Below are 22,840 nucleotides of genomic sequence, written 5' to 3' on the forward strand. Positions count from 1 at the left end.
TACTGTAAATAATGTGAATAGTAAGTTTTAATCACATAATTGACAATTTCCTTTAGAGTGTTTTAAACTAAACTGAATTAATTTATTATTCAAGTGCTTAAACAAACATTTTACAACAATGCCGTACTTCAATACAACTGTAAGGTACTTTTGAGTATTTTCATTTTCTTCTTATTACTTCTCTATTTTTACAGATTTACTTTGCATATTCATATTAATTATACAAAATATTATGAATAATCTATTATGTATTAGTGGATACATTTTGGAAGTAACTTTCCCAACACTGATAACGACTAACGTACATGCTAGTCAACAGATGGTTTACTTCAAATGATTTCACTTTGTTTTCATCCTGGTCGGATACTCGGCATGTCCTGGTGTACCACACCGTTCATATCAAACAATTATATTTCTTTACTTTATTAGCTTTACCATGGCCTAATTAGTGGCATAGGAGACCCTATACATGTTAAAAGACCTTAATTATGTTGGTGTCACTGATCATATTACCTTGGAACATAGCAATGCACAAGTGAGTTTTTATGGTTTTATACAGATCATATGTCCATCTCAGCTTTGCTTCAAAGAGAAAACTCCTCCGCTCCCTGACAGGAAACACCGTGCTAGGCTAACTTCCCTATGCTACCTCCATCACATCTCCCTTGGTTAAACTAAAGATAGCTTTCAACCTGCACTTCCTGTCTCGCTGACACAGAGAGAAAAGTCTCCTCTCAGAGACTGCTGGGCCTAAATTGTGATTAAACATGATACACAAAATTAAAACATGAACCCAATGTGTATTGAATAAACATATTGATACATGATTAATAGTGAATCTTGCTAAACATACATTACTTAGAAAGAAGTGAATATATGTGTGGGCCCTATAAAATATCGGGTGGTTACATTTGTCTGATTTCTTGATTATAATTGATTATATGACAGACATTACAAGACAAAACAACATCTAATAAAATATTTAAAATAAGAGTTTACTTTTTCCTACCACAAAATATAATGTTGTCTATCTAGATGTTGATACATAAAGATTTTTGTTTGAAACTTGAGAAGTTTTACTTGGATTTAAAAGAACATTATTCCATGTCACCAGTCTCAGGTTGTAAAAGTGGATGTGAGTTCCTGGCTGGTTCTGGTCCTCCACAGTCCTCTACATCAGCTTCTGTTTCCATCGGACCAACACATTTATGTCTTTTGACATCAGAACGCCAGGCAAATCTTTTGTTACAAACACTGCAGCTGAATCTTTTCTCTCCTGTGTGGACTACAGCCATGTGTGACCGTAAACTTCCTCTCTCTGTAAAAGATTTATTACAAACTGAGCAGCTGAAATGTTTATCTCCTGTGTGGATTATCATGTGTCTCTTCATGTGTCCACATTCAGTGAAAGCTTTACCACACTCAGAGCAGCTGAAAGGTTTGTCTCCAGAGTAAGTTGTAATGTGTCTCTTCAGATGTCCCTTGTGGCCAAATCTTTTCCCACACTCGGAGCAGCTGAATGTTTTCTTACATCTTGAACCATGTTTCAGAGAGTTTAAAGCTGACTGAGGTTCTCTGGTCTCCTTCCAATCAGCACTGTCATCAGTCTCAGGTTCAGAAGAGTCTCCAGTCTGGTCTTCAGTATCTGGTTGTAAAAGTGGATGTGAGTTCCTGGCTGGTTCTGGTCCTCCACAGTCATCTACATCAGCTTCTGTTTCCATCGGACCAACACATTTATGTCTGTTGAAATCAGAATGCCAGGCAAATCTTCTGTTACAGACTGAGCAGCTTAAAAGGTTTTTCTCCTGTGTGGATTCTCATGTGTCTCTTCAGGGTTCCACGTTCAGTGAAAGCTCTACCACACTCAGAGCAGCAAAAAGGTTTTTGTCCTGTGTGGATCCTCAGGTGTTTCTTTAAAGTTCCACTTCGTGTAAAAGATTTATTACAAACTGAGCAGCTAAAAGGTTTTTCTCCTGTGTGAGTTATCATGTGGTTCTTCAGGGTTCCACTATCCGAGAAAGCTTTACCACACTCAGAGCAACTGAAAGGTTTTTCTCCTGTATGAGTTCTCATGTGTTTCTTGAGGGTTCCACTATCCGAGAAAGCTCTACCACACTCATAGCAGCTAAAAGGTCTTTCTCCTGTGTGAGTTCTCATGTGTGTCTTCAGATGTGACTTGGTGCCAAATCTTTTCCCACACTCGGAGCAGCTGAATGTTTTCTTACATCTTGAATCATGTTTCAGAGAGTTTAAAGCTGACTGAGGTTCTCTTGTCTCCTTCCAATCAGCACTGTCATCAGTCTCAGGTTCAGAAGAGTCTCCAGTCTGGTCTTCAGTCTCTGGTTGTAGATGTGGATCAGAGTTCCTGGCTGGTTCTGGTCCTCCAAAGTCCTCTCCATCAGCTTCTGTTTCCATGTGTTCAGTTTGTCTCTGATGAAGCTGTGAGGACTGAGCTTCCTCTTCATCATCTTCACTCTTCACAGGGACAGGGGTGAATGGGAACTTGGTGATATCAGCCTCCTCCAGCCCTTGAAGCTGCTCTCCCTCCTGACTGCTCCACAGTTCCTCCTGTTCCTCTTTAATGTGTGGGGGGGGCTCTGGCTCATGCTGGTCCTCTTGTTCCTCTTTAATGTGTGGGGGGGGTTCTGGCTCCTGTTGGTCCACACTGGAGCTACACTCCTGCTGCTCCTCTTTAATAACAATATGGCTTTTGTCATTTGGAGGCAAAGCTGAAACACAGACAGAAGTTAATGTCAGACTGCAGCGTTTCCCCCAGTAGCTCGGTGGCCAGTGTGAGAATGAGACTCTAAAAAAGCCAGAAGACTCCATGGGGCCCTACATGAAGTCAGTGCTACAAGCTAACTGGAGATTTTAAAATATGATTAAGTACCGGTTAAGATGACTTGAATTGTCATTATGTTTTTGTATCTTGTATTTGTTGTTGTTATAGACACACACAAATGCACACACACAGAGACACAAGCACGCACATACAGAGACACACACACACAAAAAGAGACCCACAGACACGCGCACGCACATACAGACACACAGTGAGACACGGACGCACACAGAGAGAGACAGACAGACAGACAGACAGACAGACAGACAGACAGACAGACACACACACACACAAACGTGAATTATACTAGAATCCAAGGTGGCACGCGCCATCGTGATGTCAAAATGATGTAATATCCTGCCGGCGCGTGCGATTTATGGCGCGCGAGCCGAGGTCGTGCACGGCTCTTTGTTTTTTTAGCGGCGTGCGACACAGCGGAAACAGGAGGCCTGAACGAGTTCGCCGACAACCAGATGCCAGGACTCTCAGAGTGACTGCAAGACTCTCTGGTAAACTTACTGGGTTAAGATGAGTTCTTTTATGGTGAATGAAAGGCTTGATCTGACGAATTAGGTCATCCAATCAAATCGAAGCATTGACGGCAATGCTGCTGCCAGTTCTGACGTTGTTTACCTTTTTCTTCTTCTTCTAGTCCATAGAAAGAGCAGCGTCTGTTAATTTCAACCAAAACAGAGTGGCGATTGTTGGACCATTGGAAATACAAACCAAGACTTCGGTAAAGTTAGACAGAAATTGGCAGATTCGCTGGTTTGCGGTTCAATAAATCTTAGATGAAACGTGTTACTTACTAAGGGTGTGACGAGATCTCGTTTTACGAGATCTCGCGTGACGAGATTTCTCGTCGAGGTGAAAAGAGTGAAAGAGTGACAGACAAGACGAACACAATATGTAAACATTGTAAGAAAGAAATGCCGTACTACTAACTAGTAGTTAGTAGAGAGCTGTGGTGGTGCTGTAAGTGTTTTTGCATAGTGCTCGTGTTAGCCGCGGTATACGGCATTTCTTTCTTACAATGTTTACATATTGTGTTCGTCTTGTCTGTCACTCTTTCGCCGTTTATTATTTCCGCAGGAAAACCAAAATGTTGCCACACAAATGATTTAAAAGTGGCAGGGGGATTTTCAATAGTAATTCCACGCTCCATCACATCGCCTCACGAGACAACTTTTCACCTCGACGAGAAATCTCGTCTCGTTCTCATGAACCCAATCTCGTGATGTGTTTCGTCTCGTGGAGTAAGCGTCTCGTCACACCCTAGCTTGTAACCTTGGTTCTCTGAGTAAAGACTATTTTTCCCAGTCATATTTCTTAACTGAAGTTTTCTTTAAATTAGTGTTAAAATCGCGTCTCGCTCTCGTGACCCCAATCTCGTGTCTCGTCTTGTCTCGTGAGCGAGTGTCTCGTCACACCCCTGTTACTTACACAATAGGCAGCTCTATCTAACCGTAGGAAGGTAGACAACAAGCTACAACCCGGTTTTTATCCAAGAGTACCGTCTACATATGTGGATAAATCCAATGCATCCCTGTGAGCGTTATGCTTTCAGCCGAGCGTCTAGGGACCGTCTACAAAGTGCAAAAGATAAAAAAGATACAAAGATAAAATTCAACAGCTTCACTGTTATTGAGTCTAGCTCTTCCAAAATCACTCCACACATCTATGGTCTCCCTCTGAACATACTACACTGACTAATCTTTTACAATATGCCTCAGCCTTTTTTTTATGAATTTTTATTGCCAATAATTCAATACCGTCAATGTTATTGAGTCTAGCTCTTCCAAAATCACTCCACATATCTAGGGCCTCCTTACCAACATACTACACCTTCTTATGTTGGGTAAGCAGGCTCAGTCTATTTTTAAATATTTTTTATTGGGGATAACATCCAATAGCTTCACTGTTACCGAGTCTAGTGCTTCCAAATTTACTCCACACATCTGGGGCCTCCCAAACAACATACTACACCTTCTTATGTTGGGTAAGCAGGCTCAGTCTATTTTTAAATATTTTTTATTGGGGATAACATCCAATAGCTTCACTGTTACCGAGTCTAGTGCTTCCAAATTTACTCCACACATCTGGGGCCTCCCAAACAACATACTACACCTTCTTATGTTGGTAAAGCAGGCTCAGTCTATTTTCTTATATTTTTTATTGTAGAAAAATGCAATAGCTTAACTGTTAGTGTGCCTAGTACTTCCAAATGTACTCCACACATCTGGGGCCTCCTTACCAACATACTACACCTTCTTATGTTAGGAAAGCAGGCTCTGCCTATTTTTAAAGATTTTTTATTGGGGATAACATCCAATAGCTTCACTGTTACTGAGCCTAGTGCTTCCAAATGTACTCCACACATCTGGGGCCTCCCAAACAACATACTACACCTTCTTATGTTGGTAAAGCAGGCTCAGATTATTTTTAAATAATTTTTATTGGGGATAACATCCAATAGCTTCACTGTTACTGAGCCTAGTGCTTCCAAATGTACTCCACACATCTGGGGCCTCCTTACCAACATACTACACCTTCTTATGTTGGGAAAGCAGGATCCAATTATTTTTAAATAATTTTTATTGGGGATAACATCCAATAGCTTCACTGTTACTGAGCCTAGTGCTTCCAAATTTACTCCACACATCTGGGGCCTCCCAAACAACATACTACACCTTCTTATGTTGGGAAAGCAGGCTCAGTCTATTTTTTTATATTTGTTATTGTAGAAAAATGCAATTGCTTAACTGTTAGTGTGCCTAGTGCTTCCAAATGTACTCCACACATCTGGGGCCTCCTTACCAACATACTACACCTTCTTATGTTGGGAAAGCAGGCTCTGCCTATTTTTAAAGATTTTTTATTGGGGATAACATCCAATAGCTTCACTGTTACTGAGCCTAGTGCTTCCAAATGTACTCCACACATCTGGGGCCTCCCAAACAACATACTACACCTTCTTATGTTGGTAAAGCAGGCTCAGATTATTTTTAAATAATTTTTATTGGGGATAACATCCAATAGCTTCACTGTTACTGAGCCTAGTGCTTCCAAATGTACTCCACACATCTGGGGCCTCCTTACCAACATACTACACTTTCTTATGTTGGGAAAGCAGGATCCAATTATTTTTAAATAATTTTTATTGGGGATAACATCCAATAGCTTCACTGTTACTGAGCCTAGTGCTTCCAAATGTACTCCACACATCTGGGGCCTCCTTACCAACATACTACACCTTCTTATGTTGGGAAAGCAGGCTCTGCCTAAATTCAATACCGTCAATGTTATTGAGCCTAGCTCTTCCAAAATCAATCCACCCATGTAGTGTCTCCCTCTGAACATACTACACCCGACACTTTATGACAATCTGGCTCAGCCTATGTTTTATGAATTTTTATTGTGAAAAATCTCAATCCCGTTAATGCTATTGAGTCTAGCTCTTCCAAAATCACTCCACACATCTAGGGCCTCCCTCTGAACATACTACACCTGACACTTTTTGAGAATCAGGCTCAGTCTATTTTTTATGAATTTCTATTGTGAAAGAAATCAATACCATCAATGTTATTGAGTCTAGTGCTTCCAGATCTACTGCACACATCTAGGGCCCCCCTCTGAACATACTACACCCGCCGCTTTTTGAGAAGCTGGCTCAGCCTATTTTTTTAAGTATTTGTATTGTGAAAAAAAATTCAATAGCTTCACTCCACACATACAAAGCCCCCTGCCGGTTGTACTACAGCACTTATTTTTTAAAAATAGGCACAGCAGGTGTAGTATGTTGATAGGGAGACCCTAGATGTGTGGAGTAAATTTGGAAGCACTAGGATCAATAACAGTGAAGCCATTACATTTGTCCCCAATTAAAATATATTATAAATAGGCTGAGCCAGATTTTCCAAAAATAGCAGGTGTAGTATGTTCAGAGGGAGGCCCTAGATGTGTGGAGTAAATCTGGAAGCACTAGACTCAATAACATTGATGGTATTGAAGTTTTAGAAATAGAATAGAAATTCATAAAAAAAATAGGCTGAGCCAGATTCTCAAAAACTGGCAGGTGTAGTATGTTGAGAGGGAGACACTACATTGGTGGAATGATTTTGGAAGAGCTAGACTCAATAACATTCATGGTATTGAGTTTTTTCACAATACAAATTCATAAAAAATTGCCTGGGCCAGCTGTTCAAAAATTAGGCTGAGCCAGATTCTCAAAAACTGGCAGGTGTAATATGTTGATAGGGAGACCCTAGATGTGTGGACTAAATTTGGAAGCACTAGCCTCAATAACAGTGAAGCTATTGCATTTTTCTACAATACAAATTATTTAAAAATAATCTGAGCCTGCTTTCCCAACATAAGAAGGTGTAGTATGTTGGTAAGGAGCCCCCAGATGTGTGGAGTACATTTGGAAGCACTAGGCACACTAACAGTGAAGCTATTGCATTTTTCTACAATAAAAAGTATTTAAAAATAATCTGAGCCTGCTTTCCCAACATAAGGTGTAGTATGTTGGTAGGGAGCCCCCAGATGTGTGGAGTAAATTTGGAAGCTGTAGGCCCAATAACAGTGAAGCTATTGGATGTTATCCCCAATAAAAAATATAAAAAAATAAGCTGGGCCTGCTTTCCCAACACAAGATGGTGTAGTATGTTAGTAAGGAGGCCCTAGATATGTGGAGTGATTTTGGAAGAGCTAGACCCAATAGCATTGACAGTATTGAATTATTTCCAATACAAATTCATAAAAAATAGGCTGAGCCATATTTCCAAAAAATAGTCAGTGTAGTATGTTCAGAGGGAGACCATAGATGTGTGGAGTGATTTTGGAAGAGCTAGGCTCAATGACAGTGAAGCTGTTGAATTTTTATCTTTGTATCCACTTTCGGTTTTGCACTTTGTAGACGGTCCCTAGACGCTCGGATGAAAGCTGAACGCTCACAGGGATGCATTGGATTTATCCACATATGTAGACGGTTCTTTCGGATAAAACCGGGTTGTAGCTTGTTGTCTACCTTCCTACGGTTAGATAGAGCTGCCTATTGTGTAGGGGTGGGGGAAAAAATCGATACAGCATAGTATCGCGATATTTCCCGTGGCAATACTGTATCGATACACAGACGCCAAGTATCGATCTTTTATTATTTAAATTGCACATGAGAATTTAACTTTTTGGTAGTAGAATAATAAAATCAATTGCTTATTCAGTCCACCAGATGGCGCTGTTTGTTTTCTGGTGAGGTCAGCGGGGTGACTGTCAGCGTGCAGGAGGATGTAGATAAAATAAACATGGCAGCGTCAGAGAAAGAAATTAGAAATGCACCATCGGCGTTTAAATCAAGTGTTTGGACTTTTTTCGGGTTTTTTAACAAGGAGGGGACAACTGAGATGTATATGAGACATGGGATTTGCAAGGAGTGTCGTATGCAAATAAAATACTCAGGGAATACCACAAACATGAGGGCTCATCTCACACGCCACCATCCAGAGTTAGCGTTAGCCGAGGACGGTAAAGCTAATGCTAAACCAGCTCCGCCGAAAAACCAACCAACACTGGACACACTTAGCTTGACAAAGCTACCTCCCAATTCAGAGCGAGCTAAGAAAATAACTCAAGCCATCGCCCACTTCATGTGCAAAGACCTGCGTCCATACAACGTTGTGGAAAATGAGGGATTTTGTCACTTGCTAAAAACACTGGAACCAAGGTACGCGCCGGTTTTTCACGGATACAGCCGTACCCAAGCTCTACAGAGAAGTTAAGCTTAAAGTTCAGGAAAGTTTGAAACCAGCAGAACGTGTTGCATTAACTTGTGATGCATGGACGTCACGGGCAGTGGATTCCTATGTGACTATTACAGCTCATTATCTCACAGAAGACTGGCAACTGCTGTCTCACGTTCTCCAAACTAGAGCAGTACACGAAAGTCACACCGGGGCAAACACTTAGTTAGTTAGCTTGACAGTCACATTTTACAGCAATAAATTTCATGTGAGATGAACAAACAGATGTTGACAAAGTTTTCCTTTGGGGACATAATAATGAAGTTGGAAAAAAGGTAATAAATTGCAATATATTGCAGAATATCGCAATATGTTTAAAATCGCAATAATATCGTATCGTGACCTAAGTATCGTGATAATATCGTATCGTGGTACCTCTGGTGATTCCCACCCCTACTATTGTGTAAGTAACACGTTTCATCTAAGATTTATTGAACCGCAAACCCACGAATCTGCCAATTTCTGTCTAACTTTACCGAAGTAAACCAAGACGGCTTTTGATAGTTTTATTGTGTTTCTGTCCACTTTGAATGCAGTGTGTTTTACGATGATAAAAGTCCTGATTATTTACATGGAGTCTGGTGGGTTTGGCGAAGGCCTGTTAAAGAGCGAAGATTACAATAGATCTTATGAACAAATGCTTATTTCCATACGTCCTATCGTCATATCGTTGCTGAGAGAAGAGATCCCAGGAAGGAGAGAAAGATCAACTGAAGGTTTAATGACCAAACCTGCTCTGTGTAGCCGAAGCTGAGGGTTGTAAACAGCGTCCAGTAGCTCCCGTTGTCGCTCGTTCTCCTCTTTTGAACGACAAAGTTCCTCCTCGTACTCTGCTATCGTTCTTTCAAACAGCCCAAATATCTCTTCAGCAGCCGCAGTTAGTCGCTGCTCCACCAACGCTCTCAGCATCTGGACTTTACACATTTTACCTCTTTCTCTACACAACAAACACACTCTGCTAACACTCCTCTCTGCTAGACGCCATCTTGTTCAAAGTGTGAAGCTAGCCGCAGTGAAGACTGCAGCTTCCGGTGCCGATTAGTTGCTGAATTTCAAAATAAAATTCAGGAAGTGTTCCAATTGCTGAGCTTCAAAATAAAAGTCCGGAAGTGTTCTAGATTTCCACGGGAAAACACACAGGAATATAAATGATTAAAACACACTTTTTTAGAAAGACAAATACATTATTACATTTTCAGAGCTCTGAGAAAACAAAGAACCAAATTAAAGATGATAATAGTTTGTTTCCCTTTCCTTTTAAAGTGTCAAACAGAAGATACAAGTTTTGGTCTTGCAGTGTAATTTCATCTGATTTGTTGTTTGTCTGAATGTGAACATCAACTTTACCTTCTTAAAGCAGAAAACACTGTGAATGGACCCAATCAATCAGGGTTTGTTATTGTGTTCCCACTCAACAGGAGATGCATCTCATGGCCAGTAACCTCTCTAAGCTGGAATTGTAGGTTATATTGTTGGCTGGTTTCATTTATAATAAAACATCAGATGTTGTAAACTACATGTGTTTCGTGTGCAGAAATCTTAATGTGTAAAAGTAACTAGTAACTAAAGCTGTCAGATGAATGTAATGGAGTAAAAAGTACAATATTTCTCTCTCAAATGTATCGGAGTAGAAGTAGAAAGTGGCATGAAAAGAAAAGACTCAAGTAAAGTACAAGTACCTCAACATTTGGACTTAAGTACAGTACTGGAGTAAATGTACTAATGCTGCGTTCATGCCACCTGGGAATAACAGGGGCCGCCCCCGTGATTACGTTGTTTTTCCGACTGGCAGCGTTCACATGGTCGGCATGCGTGTTCTTCTTCTTCTGTTATATTGGCGTTTGGCATAACAACTTGTTGCATGACTGCCACCAACGGTTGGGCTTAGCCGAGAGCATCAGGTGTGTGAAAACATGGAGGCCACAATAACAGAAGATTCTCTGCTGTTTTCTTATGCGAGCATCCAAACAGCACATGGACAGGTGTGTATTTGTGTTATCTGCAGGACAACCAACGGGAAAGGACACGGAGAAGGTGTTGTTTTTTTTATACATGGGCTTATTTATGAATAATTTGAAATGTTATGTCTGTGTATGTTTCTTGGCAGAGGCATTTGTCCACAATAAACAGTTTATGGTCATTGAAATATGTTCAGTGAACCAACGTCGCCTCCATCAAACGTCAGTTGTCAACAACGTGTCACCAACTGGGGAACTGTTAGCAAAACCTAGTCCGAGTTTCCCACCTCTGATTCCCACAGGAAGTGAAGTGAATGATGTTTTCACTCAGAAAAATGTTTTTCCAATGTCCATGAACGCACGGTTAGTTACATTCCTCCACTGATTATTACTGAGACACTAAACTGTATATAAAACAAATCCATAATAAAAACAGAAGCACATCAGCACATAACACTGTTATTATAACAGCAATATTGAAACAGCAGCACAATAATAAATATGTTTTTATACGTCAGACAGTTCATGCCTCGCCCTCAGCAGTTCTGGCTGCTCTACATTGGTTATCTGTGCAAGCTAGGGCTGATTTTAAGGTTCTTCTTTTGACTTATAAAGCCTTAAAGGGACTTGCGCCTGCCTACTTAAGTTCAATTCAATTCAATTTTATTTATAGTATCAAATCATAACATAAGTTATCTCGAGACACTTTACAGATAGAGTAGGTCTAGACCACACTCTATAATTTACAAAGCCCCAACAATTCCAACAATTCCAGTAATTCCCTCAAGAGCAAGCAGTGCGACAGTGGCGAGGAAAAACTCCCTCTTGGGAAGAAACCTCGGACAGACCCAGGCTCTTGGTAGGCGGTGTCTGACGAGCCGGTTGGGGGTGTGATGAACAGTGGCGATAGTAGTCACATTAATAATGGAACAGTGACTGGATGTAGCGGGAAGCTGCAGGGTTCAGCAGGACGCAGCATGACATTGCAGGGCATCGCTGAGCTCAGCAGGGAGTGCAGCAGGACCACGGCGACAGCTACAACCAGGGTCTTGTTGCCAACGTTCTCCAAGGAAATACGCTGGGGGAAAAAAAGCATAAGGACTCCGGTAAGTGAGCTACTTACACCATATATCCCAACACGCCCCCTTCGTTCTATGGATGCTGGTCTTCTGATCGTTCCAAATATTAAAAAAAAGATAAGCTGGTCACCGGGCCTTTGCCTTTCGCGCACCCTCCCTCTGGAATGGTCTTCCATCCAACGTTAGGGAGGCAGGCTCAGTGGATATTTTTAAATCAAGACTTAAAACATTTCTTTATTATGGATTACGTATTATGGACATGTTTAAAATTCATAACTTTTGAACGGTTGTTTTATTGTATTATGTATTATCATTCGTTGTTTTATTTCATGTCTTAACAATTTTAACCTGTGGTATTCCAATTACATTCCTTTTTGTGTTGTTGATTTTATATTTTATATTTAATTCCGCCTTTTATATTAGCTAAATTGTAAATTTTAGTTGTGAAGTGTTCTGAGACCATGGTCCATGGTGATAATTCACTATAAATAACAATAAATTGAAACTGAATCAGAATTGAGTCCTATAACACTTCGGTGTAACGTTAGCGGCAGGGCCGGCGATTGCTATAGGCGACCTAGGCGATTGCCTAGGGCGTCAAAAGTTTTGGGGGCGCCGTGTCGCCCTTAGGTCTACTTCCCATTAATAATAGAATTATGAATGACAAGCGAAATAACACGTGTTTATTAAACATGATCATCCTAGGGCGCCCCCTCAGTCACACGTTTACTTGTCACCCTTTCATTACGCAACGTTTCCAGTCTACGGGTCAGACTCAAACACACGGAGCTCTGAAGCAGAGCTGTGCGTCGCTTAGTGTCCACTCTCGCTGTAAAAATACAGACGAGCAGCGGCACAGACACGGAGCTGCTGCAGCGCGCCTTCCGTGGTCTGTGCAGCTTCAGGTTTATAATGGACGCGCTCTGCTGTGGGCATGCTGCGGCAGATGTGTCTCTATTTCTGCGTAGTTTTGTGTTTCCACCTCCGATGTAGAGCAGCGTAGCCTACAGCCACTTCCCTAAACTGTCTCATTCAGAGACCAGGGTCCCAAACGGGGCTCTGTGTCGGTCAGAAGGTCTGAGATCTACCGTATCAGCAGAGCAATCACGTAATGCACAGCAGACTATGGTGCAGGTGGATTATTTTCTGAAATATAGTGACTTTATTCTTGTAGTAGCCTATTGCATTATCACTTTATTTTTCTCACAATATCACAACTCCTCCAAACCTCAGAGAACACAGATGAGATATACTGTATTTTGAATGTGCACAAAGTTTTGAGCAGAAATCTTGCTCAAACACATCTGAAATATTACAGTCCAGGGGTTTATTAATTCATTAAAATGAATTCATATATCATTCAGGTGAATCATTTTAATATGCTCGTTTTTTTCAAGGTTACCTCAAGCATAGCTCCAAGAGCGAAAGAGGGAAGAGTAAATGATGCCTAGGCTACATGTGTGCTGACTCAGATATAATTAGAAACATCGATCCAAAGGAGAATAAATAGATGAAAGCAATACAGAATGCCTGAGAGCCTTACTGCAAACTATTCCATTATGTTTTTATATTTGGATTGTAATCTATGTTTCCCTTTAGATAAAAATATTTCCAAAGTGCATAAATATTCACCAGAATGCAGGAAATGCTCAAAATTTTCAGGGGGTGGATCCCCAAACCCCCCCATCATAAGTCACCATGCACACAAATCTGGAAACAAAAAACTGGCCTTTGGGTTGCCAGACCAGTTATGATTAGACCAAATGTTGGTGCCATCTAACTTCCATGGAAGCTAGAAACTAAAATGAACATACATTGCTACTCTATTGCTGACACAGCGCTGTGGAGATCTGGTAATGCAAGACTGTGGGGGAGGGGGGCGCAAAACTCAATCTCGCCTAGGGCAACCAAAGGGCTAGAACCGGCCCTGGTTAGCGGCCAGCTGACCTATTGTTGCTGGGTCTAACTGTTCCTTCCATTCCCTCCGAGAACCTTCTCCCGAGCTGCGTCAGGAGGCTCTCCTTCCAGCGAGCTTCAACACAGTTCACTGACGCGTATCGTCACTGGACAACTAACAATCACCATATTGTTATGTACTCATTAAATGACCACGGCAAACAGTCCAATGGCCTTTCTATCCATTTTATTTCTATGCAAGGACACCATGAAGACTCCAGAGACTGTTGATGGTCACTCCATGCAGATTTATTTGTTACATTTTAACAAACAAACCGAGCTTCCTCGGACACATCAACTGACCACCGGTGATAGTCAGTCGAATAGACAACTGAATCTAAGTTTCATATGACTCTCTTCTTATACAGCGTTTTGGGCGGTGTCAGTTGGACACATTCACAGTTACCTCATGTTCGTTACACCTTTAGATGGACTGATGGACTGAACTGGTGATATTTTTTACTTCTAACGGTACTCTCATCTTCCTTAAGTACACCTAGGTCCTTGTGACCCAGACAATAACTACTAATGTACATGCTAGTCAACAGATGGTTTACTTCAAATGATTTCACGTTATTTCATCCTGGTCGGATACTCGGCATGTCCTGGTGTACCACACCGGTCATATCAAACAATTATATTTCTTTACTTTATTAGCTTTACCATGGCCTAATTAATGGTATAGGAGACACTATACATGTCAAAAGACCTTAATCATTTTGGTGTCACTGATCATATTACCTTGGACCATAGCAATGCACAAGTGAGTTTTTATAGTTTTATACAGATCATAATATGTCCATCTCAGCTTTGCTTCAAAGAGAAAACTCCTCCGCTCCCTGACAGGAAACACCCTGCTAGGCTAACTTCCCTATGCTACCTCCATCACATCTGCCTTGTTTAAACTAAAGATAGCTTTCAACCTCCACTTCCTGTCTCGCTGACACAGAGATAAAAAAATGTCTCCTCTCAGAGACTGCTGGGCCTAAATTGTGCTACATTGTGTACATGATACACAAAATTAAAACATGAAACCAATGTGTATTGAATAAACTCCCATATTGATACATGATTAATAAGAAATCTTGCTAAAATACGTTACTTAGAAAGAAGTGAATATATGTGTGGGCCCTTTAAAATATCGGGTGGTTACATTTGTCTGATTTCTTGATTATAATTGACAGACATTACAAGACAAAACAACATCTATCAAAATATTTTTAAAAAGTGTACTTTTTCCTACCACACAACATAAAGTCTTCTATCTAGATGCTGATACATAAAGATTTTTGTTTGATACTGGAGAAGTTTTGCTTGGACTTAAAGACACAAACGTTATTCCATGTCACCAGTCTCAGGATCAGAAGAGTCTTCAGTCTGGTCTTCAGTCTCTGGTTGTAAAAGTGGATGTGAGTTCCTGGCTGGTTCTGGTCCTCCACAGTCCTCTCCATCAGCTTCTGTTTCCATCGGACCAACACATTTATGTCTTTTGACAAGAGAACGCCAGGCAAATCTTTTGTTACAAACACTGCAGCTGAATCTTTTCTCTCTTGTGTGGACTACCATGTGTGCCCGTAAACTTCCACTCCGTGTAAAAGATTTCTTACAGACTGAGCAGCTGAAAGGTTTTTCTCCTGTGTGAGTTCTCATGTGTCTCTGTAAATTTCCACTCTGTGTAAAAGATTTCTTACAGACTGAGCAGCTGAAAGGTTTTTCTCCTGTGTGGATTCTCATGTGCTTCTTCAGGTGTCCACTTTCAGTGAAAGCTTTATCACACTCAGAGCAGCTGAAAAGTGTTTCTCCTGTGTGGATTGTCATGTGTGACCATAAACCTCCTCTCGCTGTAAAAGATTTCTTACAGACTGAGCAGCTGAAAGGTTTTTCTCCTGTGTGGATTGTCATGTGTTTCTGTAAACTTCCACTATATGTAAAATATATCTTACAAACTGAGCAGCTAAAAGGTTTTTTTCCTGTGTGAGTTCTCATGTGTTTCTGTAAATTTCCACTCTGTGTAAAAGATTTCTTACAGACTGAGCAGCTGAAAGGTTTTTCTCCTGTGTGCGTTATCATGTGTTTCTTCAGGTGTCCACTTTCGGTGAAAGCTTTATCACACTCAGAGCAGCTGAAATGCTTTTCTCCTGTGTGGATTCTCATGTGTTTCTTCAGATTTGACTTGCGATCAAATCGTTTACCACACTCAGAGCAGCTGAATCGTTTCATACATGTTGAATCATGTTTCAGAGAGTTTAAAGCTGACTGAGGTTCTCTGGTCTCCTTCCAATCAGCATTGTCATCAGTCTCAGATTCAGAAGAGTCTCCAGTCTGGTCTTCAGTATCTGGTTGTAAAAGTGGATGTGAGCTGCTAGCTGGTTCTGGTCCTCCACAGTCCTCTCCATCCGCTTCTGTTTCCATGTGTTGAGTTTGTCTTTGATGAAGCTGTGAGGACTGAGCTTCCTCTTCATCATCTTCACTCTTCACAGGGACAGGAGTGAATGGGAACTTGGTGATATCAGCCTCCTCCAGCCCTTGAAGCTGCTCTCCCTCCTGACTGACACACAGATCCTCCTGTTCCTCTTTAATGTGTGGGGGGGGCTCTGGCTCCTGCTGGTCCACACTGGAGCTACACTCCTGCTGCTCAGGGGGAACCTCTTCTTTAACCACCAACAGCTGCTTAACATCTGCAGGAAACAGGAAACACACAGAGACGTTAACACAGACACAGAGAGACAGCATTAACAGTACAGTCTCTTTTCAGATCTCTTTACTTGGTAAAAAAACTTGTATTTCATGTTTCTGCTTTCTAACGAGTGCTGTAAAGACTGACAATTATACCTGAGGCTTACCTTATTCTTATTTAATTTTCTGGTCTGGTTTGAATCCTACTTAAAGATCAGAGACTACTTTGTGTCTATAGATAAACATCTGAGCGGACAAATATGAAATGCGGAGTTACCCAGGGCTCCATTCTGGGGCCTCTTCTGTTTAACATCTACATGCTTCCACTGGGTCAGATACAGTGGGGCTCGAAAGTTTGGGCACCCCAGGTAAAACTTTGTATTAATGTGCATAAAGAAGCCAAGAAAAGATGGAAAAATCTTCAAAAGGCATCAAATGACAGATTAGACATTTTTATAATATGTCAAAGAAAGTTAGATTTAATTTCCATCATTTACACAAAAAAATGGCATCTGCAAAAGTTTGGGCACCCTGCAGTTAATACCTTGTACTGCCCCCTTTGGCAAGTATCACAGCTTGTAAATGCTTTTGTAGCCAGCCAAGAGTCTTTCAATTCTTGTTTGAGGTATCTTTGCCCATTCTTCCTTACAAAAGTCTTCCAGTTCTTTGAGATTTCTGGGCTGTCTGTCATGCACTGCTCTTTTAAAGTCTATCCATAGATTTTCAATTATGTTGAGGTCAGGAGATTGTGAAGGCCATGGCAAAACCTTCAGTTTACGCCTCTTGATGTAATCCATCGTGGATTTTGAGGTGTGTTTAGGATCATTATCCATTTGTAGAAGCCATCCTCTCTTTAACTTCAGCTTTTTCATAGATGGCATCAAGTTAGCGTCCAAAATTTGCTGAAATTTTATTGAATCCATTTTTCCTTCTACTCGTGAAATGTTCCCTGTGCCACTGGCTGCGCAAAACCCCAAAGCATGATTGATCCACCCTCATGCTTAACAGTTGGACAGAGGTTCTTTTCATTAAATTCTGTGCCCTTTCTTCTCCAAACGTACCTTTGTCCATTCCGGCCAAAAAGTTCTATTTTAACCTCATCGGTCCACAGAACTTGTTTCCACAATGCATCAGGCTTGTCTATATGTTCTTTTGTAAACTTCAAACGCTGATTTTTGTGGTGAGGACGTAGAAGAGGTTTTCTTCTGATGACTCTTCCATGAAGACCATATTTGTACAAGTATCTCTTTATAGTGGAATGGTGTACCACAACTCCAGCGTCTGCCAGATCTTTCTGGATGATCGTGCAGTCAAACGTGGGTTTTGACTTGCTTTTCTCACAATCCTGCGAGCTGTTCTGTCTGATATCTTTCTTGGTCTTCCAGATCTTGCTTTAACTTCCACTGTTCCTGATGACTGCCATTTCTTAATTACATATCAAACAGAGAGTATTGGCATCTGAAAACGCTTTGCTATCTTCTTATAGCCTTCTCCTGCTTTGGACGTGAAATTATTTTAATTTCAGTTTTTGTTTCTAGACAACTGCTTAGAAGAACCCATGGTGCTGATTGTTGGGACAAGGTCAGATGAGTCTGGGCATTTAAAACCTTTGAGATTGACATCACCTGGTCTTTCCAGACGATGATTGAGAACAATCCATGACACTGTCAGGTCTCAGCTTTCCAAAGGGGGCGGTGCATGCTATAAACTCTGCAGGGTGCCCAAACTTTTGCAGACGCAATTTTTTTGTTTTCCGTTATTTTAAAAGTGTAAATGATGGAAATTAAATCTAACTTTTTGACATATTATAAGAATGTCTAATCTGTCATTTGATGCCTTTGGAGTTTTTTCCATCTTTTCTTGGCTTCTTTATGCACATTATATACATTTTTACGTGGGGTGCCCAAACTTTCAAGCCCCACTGTAACAGAAGACAGTCACACTGATTATTTGTCTGTATGCGTTAACGTTTGCTGTATGATCACATCAACACAGTCACATGACTTCTCAAACCTGACGGAGGTTCTCTGCTCTCCTTCAAAACCTCACAATTACCAATTATGTGTTGAGTTTGTCTCTGATGAAGCTGTGAGGACTGAGCTTTCTCTTCATCATCTTCACTCTTCACAGGGACAGGAGTGAATGGGAACTTGGTGATATCAGCCTCCTCCAGCCCTTGAAGCTGCTCTCCCTTCTGACTGCTCCACAGTTCCTCCTGTTCCTCTTTAATGTGTGGGGGGGGCTCTGGCTCCTGCTGGTCCACACTGGAGCTACACTCCTGCTGCTCAGGGGGAACCTCTTCTTTAACCACCAACAGCTGCTTAACATCTGCAGGAAACAGGAAACACACAGAGACGTTAACACAGACACAGAGAGACAGCATTAACAGTACAGTCTCTTTTCAGATCTCTTTACTTGGTAAAAAAACTTGTATTTCATGTTTCTGCTTTCTAACGAGTGCTGTAAAGACTGACAATTATACCTGAGGCTTACCTTATTCTTATTTAATTTTCTGGTCTGGTTTGAATCCTACTTAAAGATCAGAGACTACTTTGTGTCTATAGATAAACATCTGAGCGGACAAATATGAAATGCGGAGTTACCCAGGGCTCCATTCTGGGGCCTCTTCTGTTTAACATCTACATGCTTCCACTGGGTCAGATACAGTGGGGCTCGAAAGTTTGGGCACCCCAGGTAAAACTTTGTATTAATGTGCATAAAGAAGCCAAGAAAAGATGGAAAAATCTTCAAAAGGCATCAAATGACAGATTAGACATTTTTATAATATGTCAAAGAAAGTTAGATTTAATTTCCATCATTTACACAAAAAAATGGCATCTGCAAAAGTTTGGGCACCCTGCAGTTAATACCTTGTACTGCCCCCTTTGGCAAGTATCACAGCTTGTAAATGCTTTTGTAGCCAGCCAAGAGTCTTTCAATTCTTGTTTGAGGTATCTTTGCCCATTCTTCCTTACAAAAGTCTTCCAGTTCTTTGAGATTTCTGGGCTGTCTGTCATGCACTGCTCTTTTAAAGTCTATCCATAGATTTTCAATTATGTTGAGGTCAGGAGATTGTGAAGGCCATGGCAAAACCTTCAGTTTACGCCTCTTGATGTAATCCATCGTGGATTTTGAGGTGTGTTTAGGATCATTATCCATTTGTAGAAGCCATCCTCTCTTTAACTTCAGCTTTTTCATAGATGGCATCAAGTTAGCGTCCAAAATTTGCTGAAATTTTATTGAATCCATTTTTCCTTCTACTCGTGAAATGTTCCCTGTGCCACTGGCTGCAATAAAACCCCAAAGCATGATTGATCCACCCTCATGCTTAACAGTTGGACAGAGGTTCTTTTCATTAAATTCTGTGCCCTTTCTTCTCCAAACGTACCTTTGTCCATTCCGGCCAAAAAGTTCTATTTTAACCTCATCGGTCCACAGAACTTGTTTCCACAATGCATCAGGCTTGTCTATATGTTCTTTTGTAAACTTCAAACGCTGATTTTTGTGGTGAGGACGTAGAAGAGGTTTTCTTCTGATGACTCTTCCATGAAGACCATATTTGTACAAGTATCTCTTTATAGTGGAATGGTGTACCACAACTCCAGCGTCTGCCAGATCTTTCTGGATGATCGTGCAGTCAAACGTGGGTTTTGACTTGCTTTTCTCACAATCCTGCGAGCTGTTCTGTCTGATATCTTTCTTGGTCTTCCAGATCTTGCTTTAACTTCCACTGTTCCTGATGACTGCCATTTCTTAATTACATATCAAACAGAGAGTATTGGCATCTGAAAACGCTTTGCTATCTTCTTATAGCCTTCTCCTGCTTTGTGAGCGTGAAACTATTTTCAGTTTCAGTTTTCTAGACAACTGCTTAGAAGAACCCATGGTGCTGATTGTTGGGACAAGGTCAGATGAGTCTGGGCATTTAAAACCTTTGAGATTGACATCACCTGGTCTTTCCAGACGATGATTGAGAACAATCCATGACACTGTCAGGTCTCAGCTTTCCAAAGGGGGCGGTGCATGCTATAAACTCTGCAGGGTGCCCAAACTTTTGCAGACGCAATTTTTTTGTTTTCCGTTATTTTAAAAGTGTAAATGATGGAAATTAAATCTAACTTTTTGACATATTATAAGAATGTCTAATCTGTCATTTGATGCCTTTGGAGTTTTTTCCATCTTTTCTTGGCTTCTTTATGCACATTATATACATTTTTACGTGGGGTGCCCAAACTTTCAAGCCCCACTGTAACAGAAGACAGTCACACTGATTATTTGTCTGTATGCGTTAACGTTTGCTGTATGATCACATCAACACAGTCACATGACTTCTCAAACCTGACGGAGGTTCTCTGCTCTCCTTCAAAACCTCACAATTACCAATTATGTGTTGAGTTTGTCTCTGATGAAGCTGTGAGGACTGAGCTTTCTCTTCATCATCTTCACTCTTCACAGGGACAGGAGTGAATGGGAACTTGGTGATATCAGCCTCCTCCAGCCCTTGAAGCTGCTCTCCCTTCTGACTGCTCCACAGTTCCTCCTGTTCCTCTTTAATGTGTGGGGGGCTCTGGCGCCTGCTGGTCCACACTGGAGCTACACTCCTGCTGCTCAAGGGGAACCTCTTCTTTAACCACCAACAGCTGCTTAACATCTGCAGGAAACAGGAAACACACAGAGACGTTAACACAGACACAGAGAGACAGCATTAACAGTACAGTCTCTTTTCAGATCTCTTTACTTGGTAAAAAACTTGTATTTCATGTTTCTGCTTTCTAACGAAAGTGCTGTAAAGACTGACAATTATACCTGAGGCTTACCTTATTCTTATTTAATTTTCTGGTCTGGTTTGAATCCTACTTAAAGATCAGAGACTACTTTGTGTCTATAGATAAACATCTGAGCGGACAAATATGAAATGCGAGGTTACCCAGGGCTCCATTCTGGGGCCTCTTCTGTTTAACATCTACATGCTTCCACTGGGTCAGATACAGTGGGGCTCGAAAGTTTGGGCACCCCAGGTAAAACTTTGTATTAATGTGCATAAAGAAGCCAAGAAAAGATGGAAAAATCTTCAAAAGGCATCAAATGACAGATTAGACATTTTTAATAATATTGTCAAAGAAAGTTAGATTTAATTTCCATCATTTACACAAAAAATGGCATCTGCAAAAGTTTGGGCACCCTGCAGTTAAATACCTTGTACTGCCCCCTTTTGGCAAGTATCACAGCTTGTAAATGCTTTTGTAGCCAGCCAAGAGTCTTTCAATTCTTGTTTGAGGTATCTTTGCCCATTCTTCCTTACAAAGAGTCTTCCAGTTCTTTGAGATTTCTGGGCTGTCTGTCATGCACTGCTCTTTTAAAGTCTATCCATAGATTTTCAATTATGTTGAGGTCAGGAGATTGTGAAGGCCATGGCAAAACCTTCAGTTTACGCCTCTTGATGTAATCCATCGTGGATTTTGAGGTGTGTTTAGGATCATTATCCATTTGTAGAAGCCATCCTCTCTTTAACTTCAGCTTTTTCATAGATGGCATCAAGTTAGCGTCCAAAATTTGCTGAAATTTTATTGAATCCATTTTTCCTTCTACTCGTGAAATGTTCCCTGTGCCACTGGCTGCAATAAAACCCCAAAGCATGATTGATCCACCCTCATGCTTAACAGTTGGACAGAGGTTCTTTTCATTAAATTCTGTGCCCTTTCTTCTCCCAAACGTACCTTTGTCCATTCCGGCAAAAGTTCTATTTTAACCTCATCGGTCCACAGAACTTGTTTCCACAATGCATCAGGCTTGTCTATATGTTCTTTTGTAAACTTCAAACGCTGATTTTTGTGGTGAGGACGTAGAAGAGGTTTTCTTCTGATGACTCTTCCATGAAGACCATATTTGTACAAGTATCTCTTTATAGTGGAATGGTGTACCACAACTCCAGCGTCTGCCAGATCTTTCTGGATGATCGTGCAGTCAAACGTGGGTTTTGACTTGCTTTTCTCACAATCCTGCGAGCTGTTCTGTCTGATATCTTTCTTGGTCTTCCAGATCTTGCTTTAACTTCCACTGTTCCTGATGACTGCCATTTCTTAATTACATATCAAACAGAGAGTATTGGCATCTGAAAACGCTTTGCTATCTTCTTATAGCCTTCTCCTGCTTTGTGAGCGTGAAACTATTTTCAGTTTCAGTTTTCTAGACAACTGCTTAGAAGAACCCATGGTGCTGATTGTTGGGACAAGGTCAGATGAGTCTGGGCATTTAAAACCTTTGAGATTGACATCACCTGGTCTTTCCAGACGATGATTGAGAACAATCCATGACACTGTCAGGTCTCAGCTTTCCAAAGGGTGCGTGCTGTATAAACTCTGCAGGGTGCCCAAAACTTTGCGGACGCAATTTTTTTGTTTTCCCGTTATTTTAAAAGTGTAAATGATGGAAATTAAATCTAACTTTTGACATATTATAAGAATGTCTAATCTGTCATTTGATGCCTTTGGGTTTTTTTCCATCTTTTCTTGGCTTCTTTATGCACATTAT

At 40.9% G+C, this 22,840-nt stretch overlaps 1 protein-coding gene across 1 annotated transcript in view; it reads right to left on the reverse strand.

Annotated features, from left to right (window-relative positions):
• Window positions 1-1,628: 1,628 nt before the first annotated feature.
• LOC120571007 (oocyte zinc finger protein XlCOF6-like) overlaps window positions 1,629-22,840 on the reverse strand; it is a 39,547-nt gene continuing 18,335 nt past the window's right edge. The window contains exons 4-6 of the mRNA XM_039819692.1: window positions 15,854-16,261; window positions 14,978-15,691; window positions 1,629-2,292 (exon numbers count right to left, since the gene is read on the reverse strand). Coding sequence (XP_039675626.1) covers window positions 1,774-2,292; window positions 14,978-15,691; window positions 15,854-16,261 — 1,641 coding nt within the window. The 3' untranslated portion in view covers window positions 1,629-1,773. The remainder of the gene's footprint in view (window positions 2,293-14,977; window positions 15,692-15,853; window positions 16,262-22,840) is intronic.

Source organism: Perca fluviatilis, chromosome 13 (genome assembly GCF_010015445.1).
Source record: "Perca fluviatilis chromosome 13, GENO_Pfluv_1.0, whole genome shotgun sequence".
In the NCBI taxonomy this organism is placed as follows: domain Eukaryota; kingdom Metazoa; phylum Chordata; class Actinopteri; order Perciformes; family Percidae; genus Perca; species Perca fluviatilis.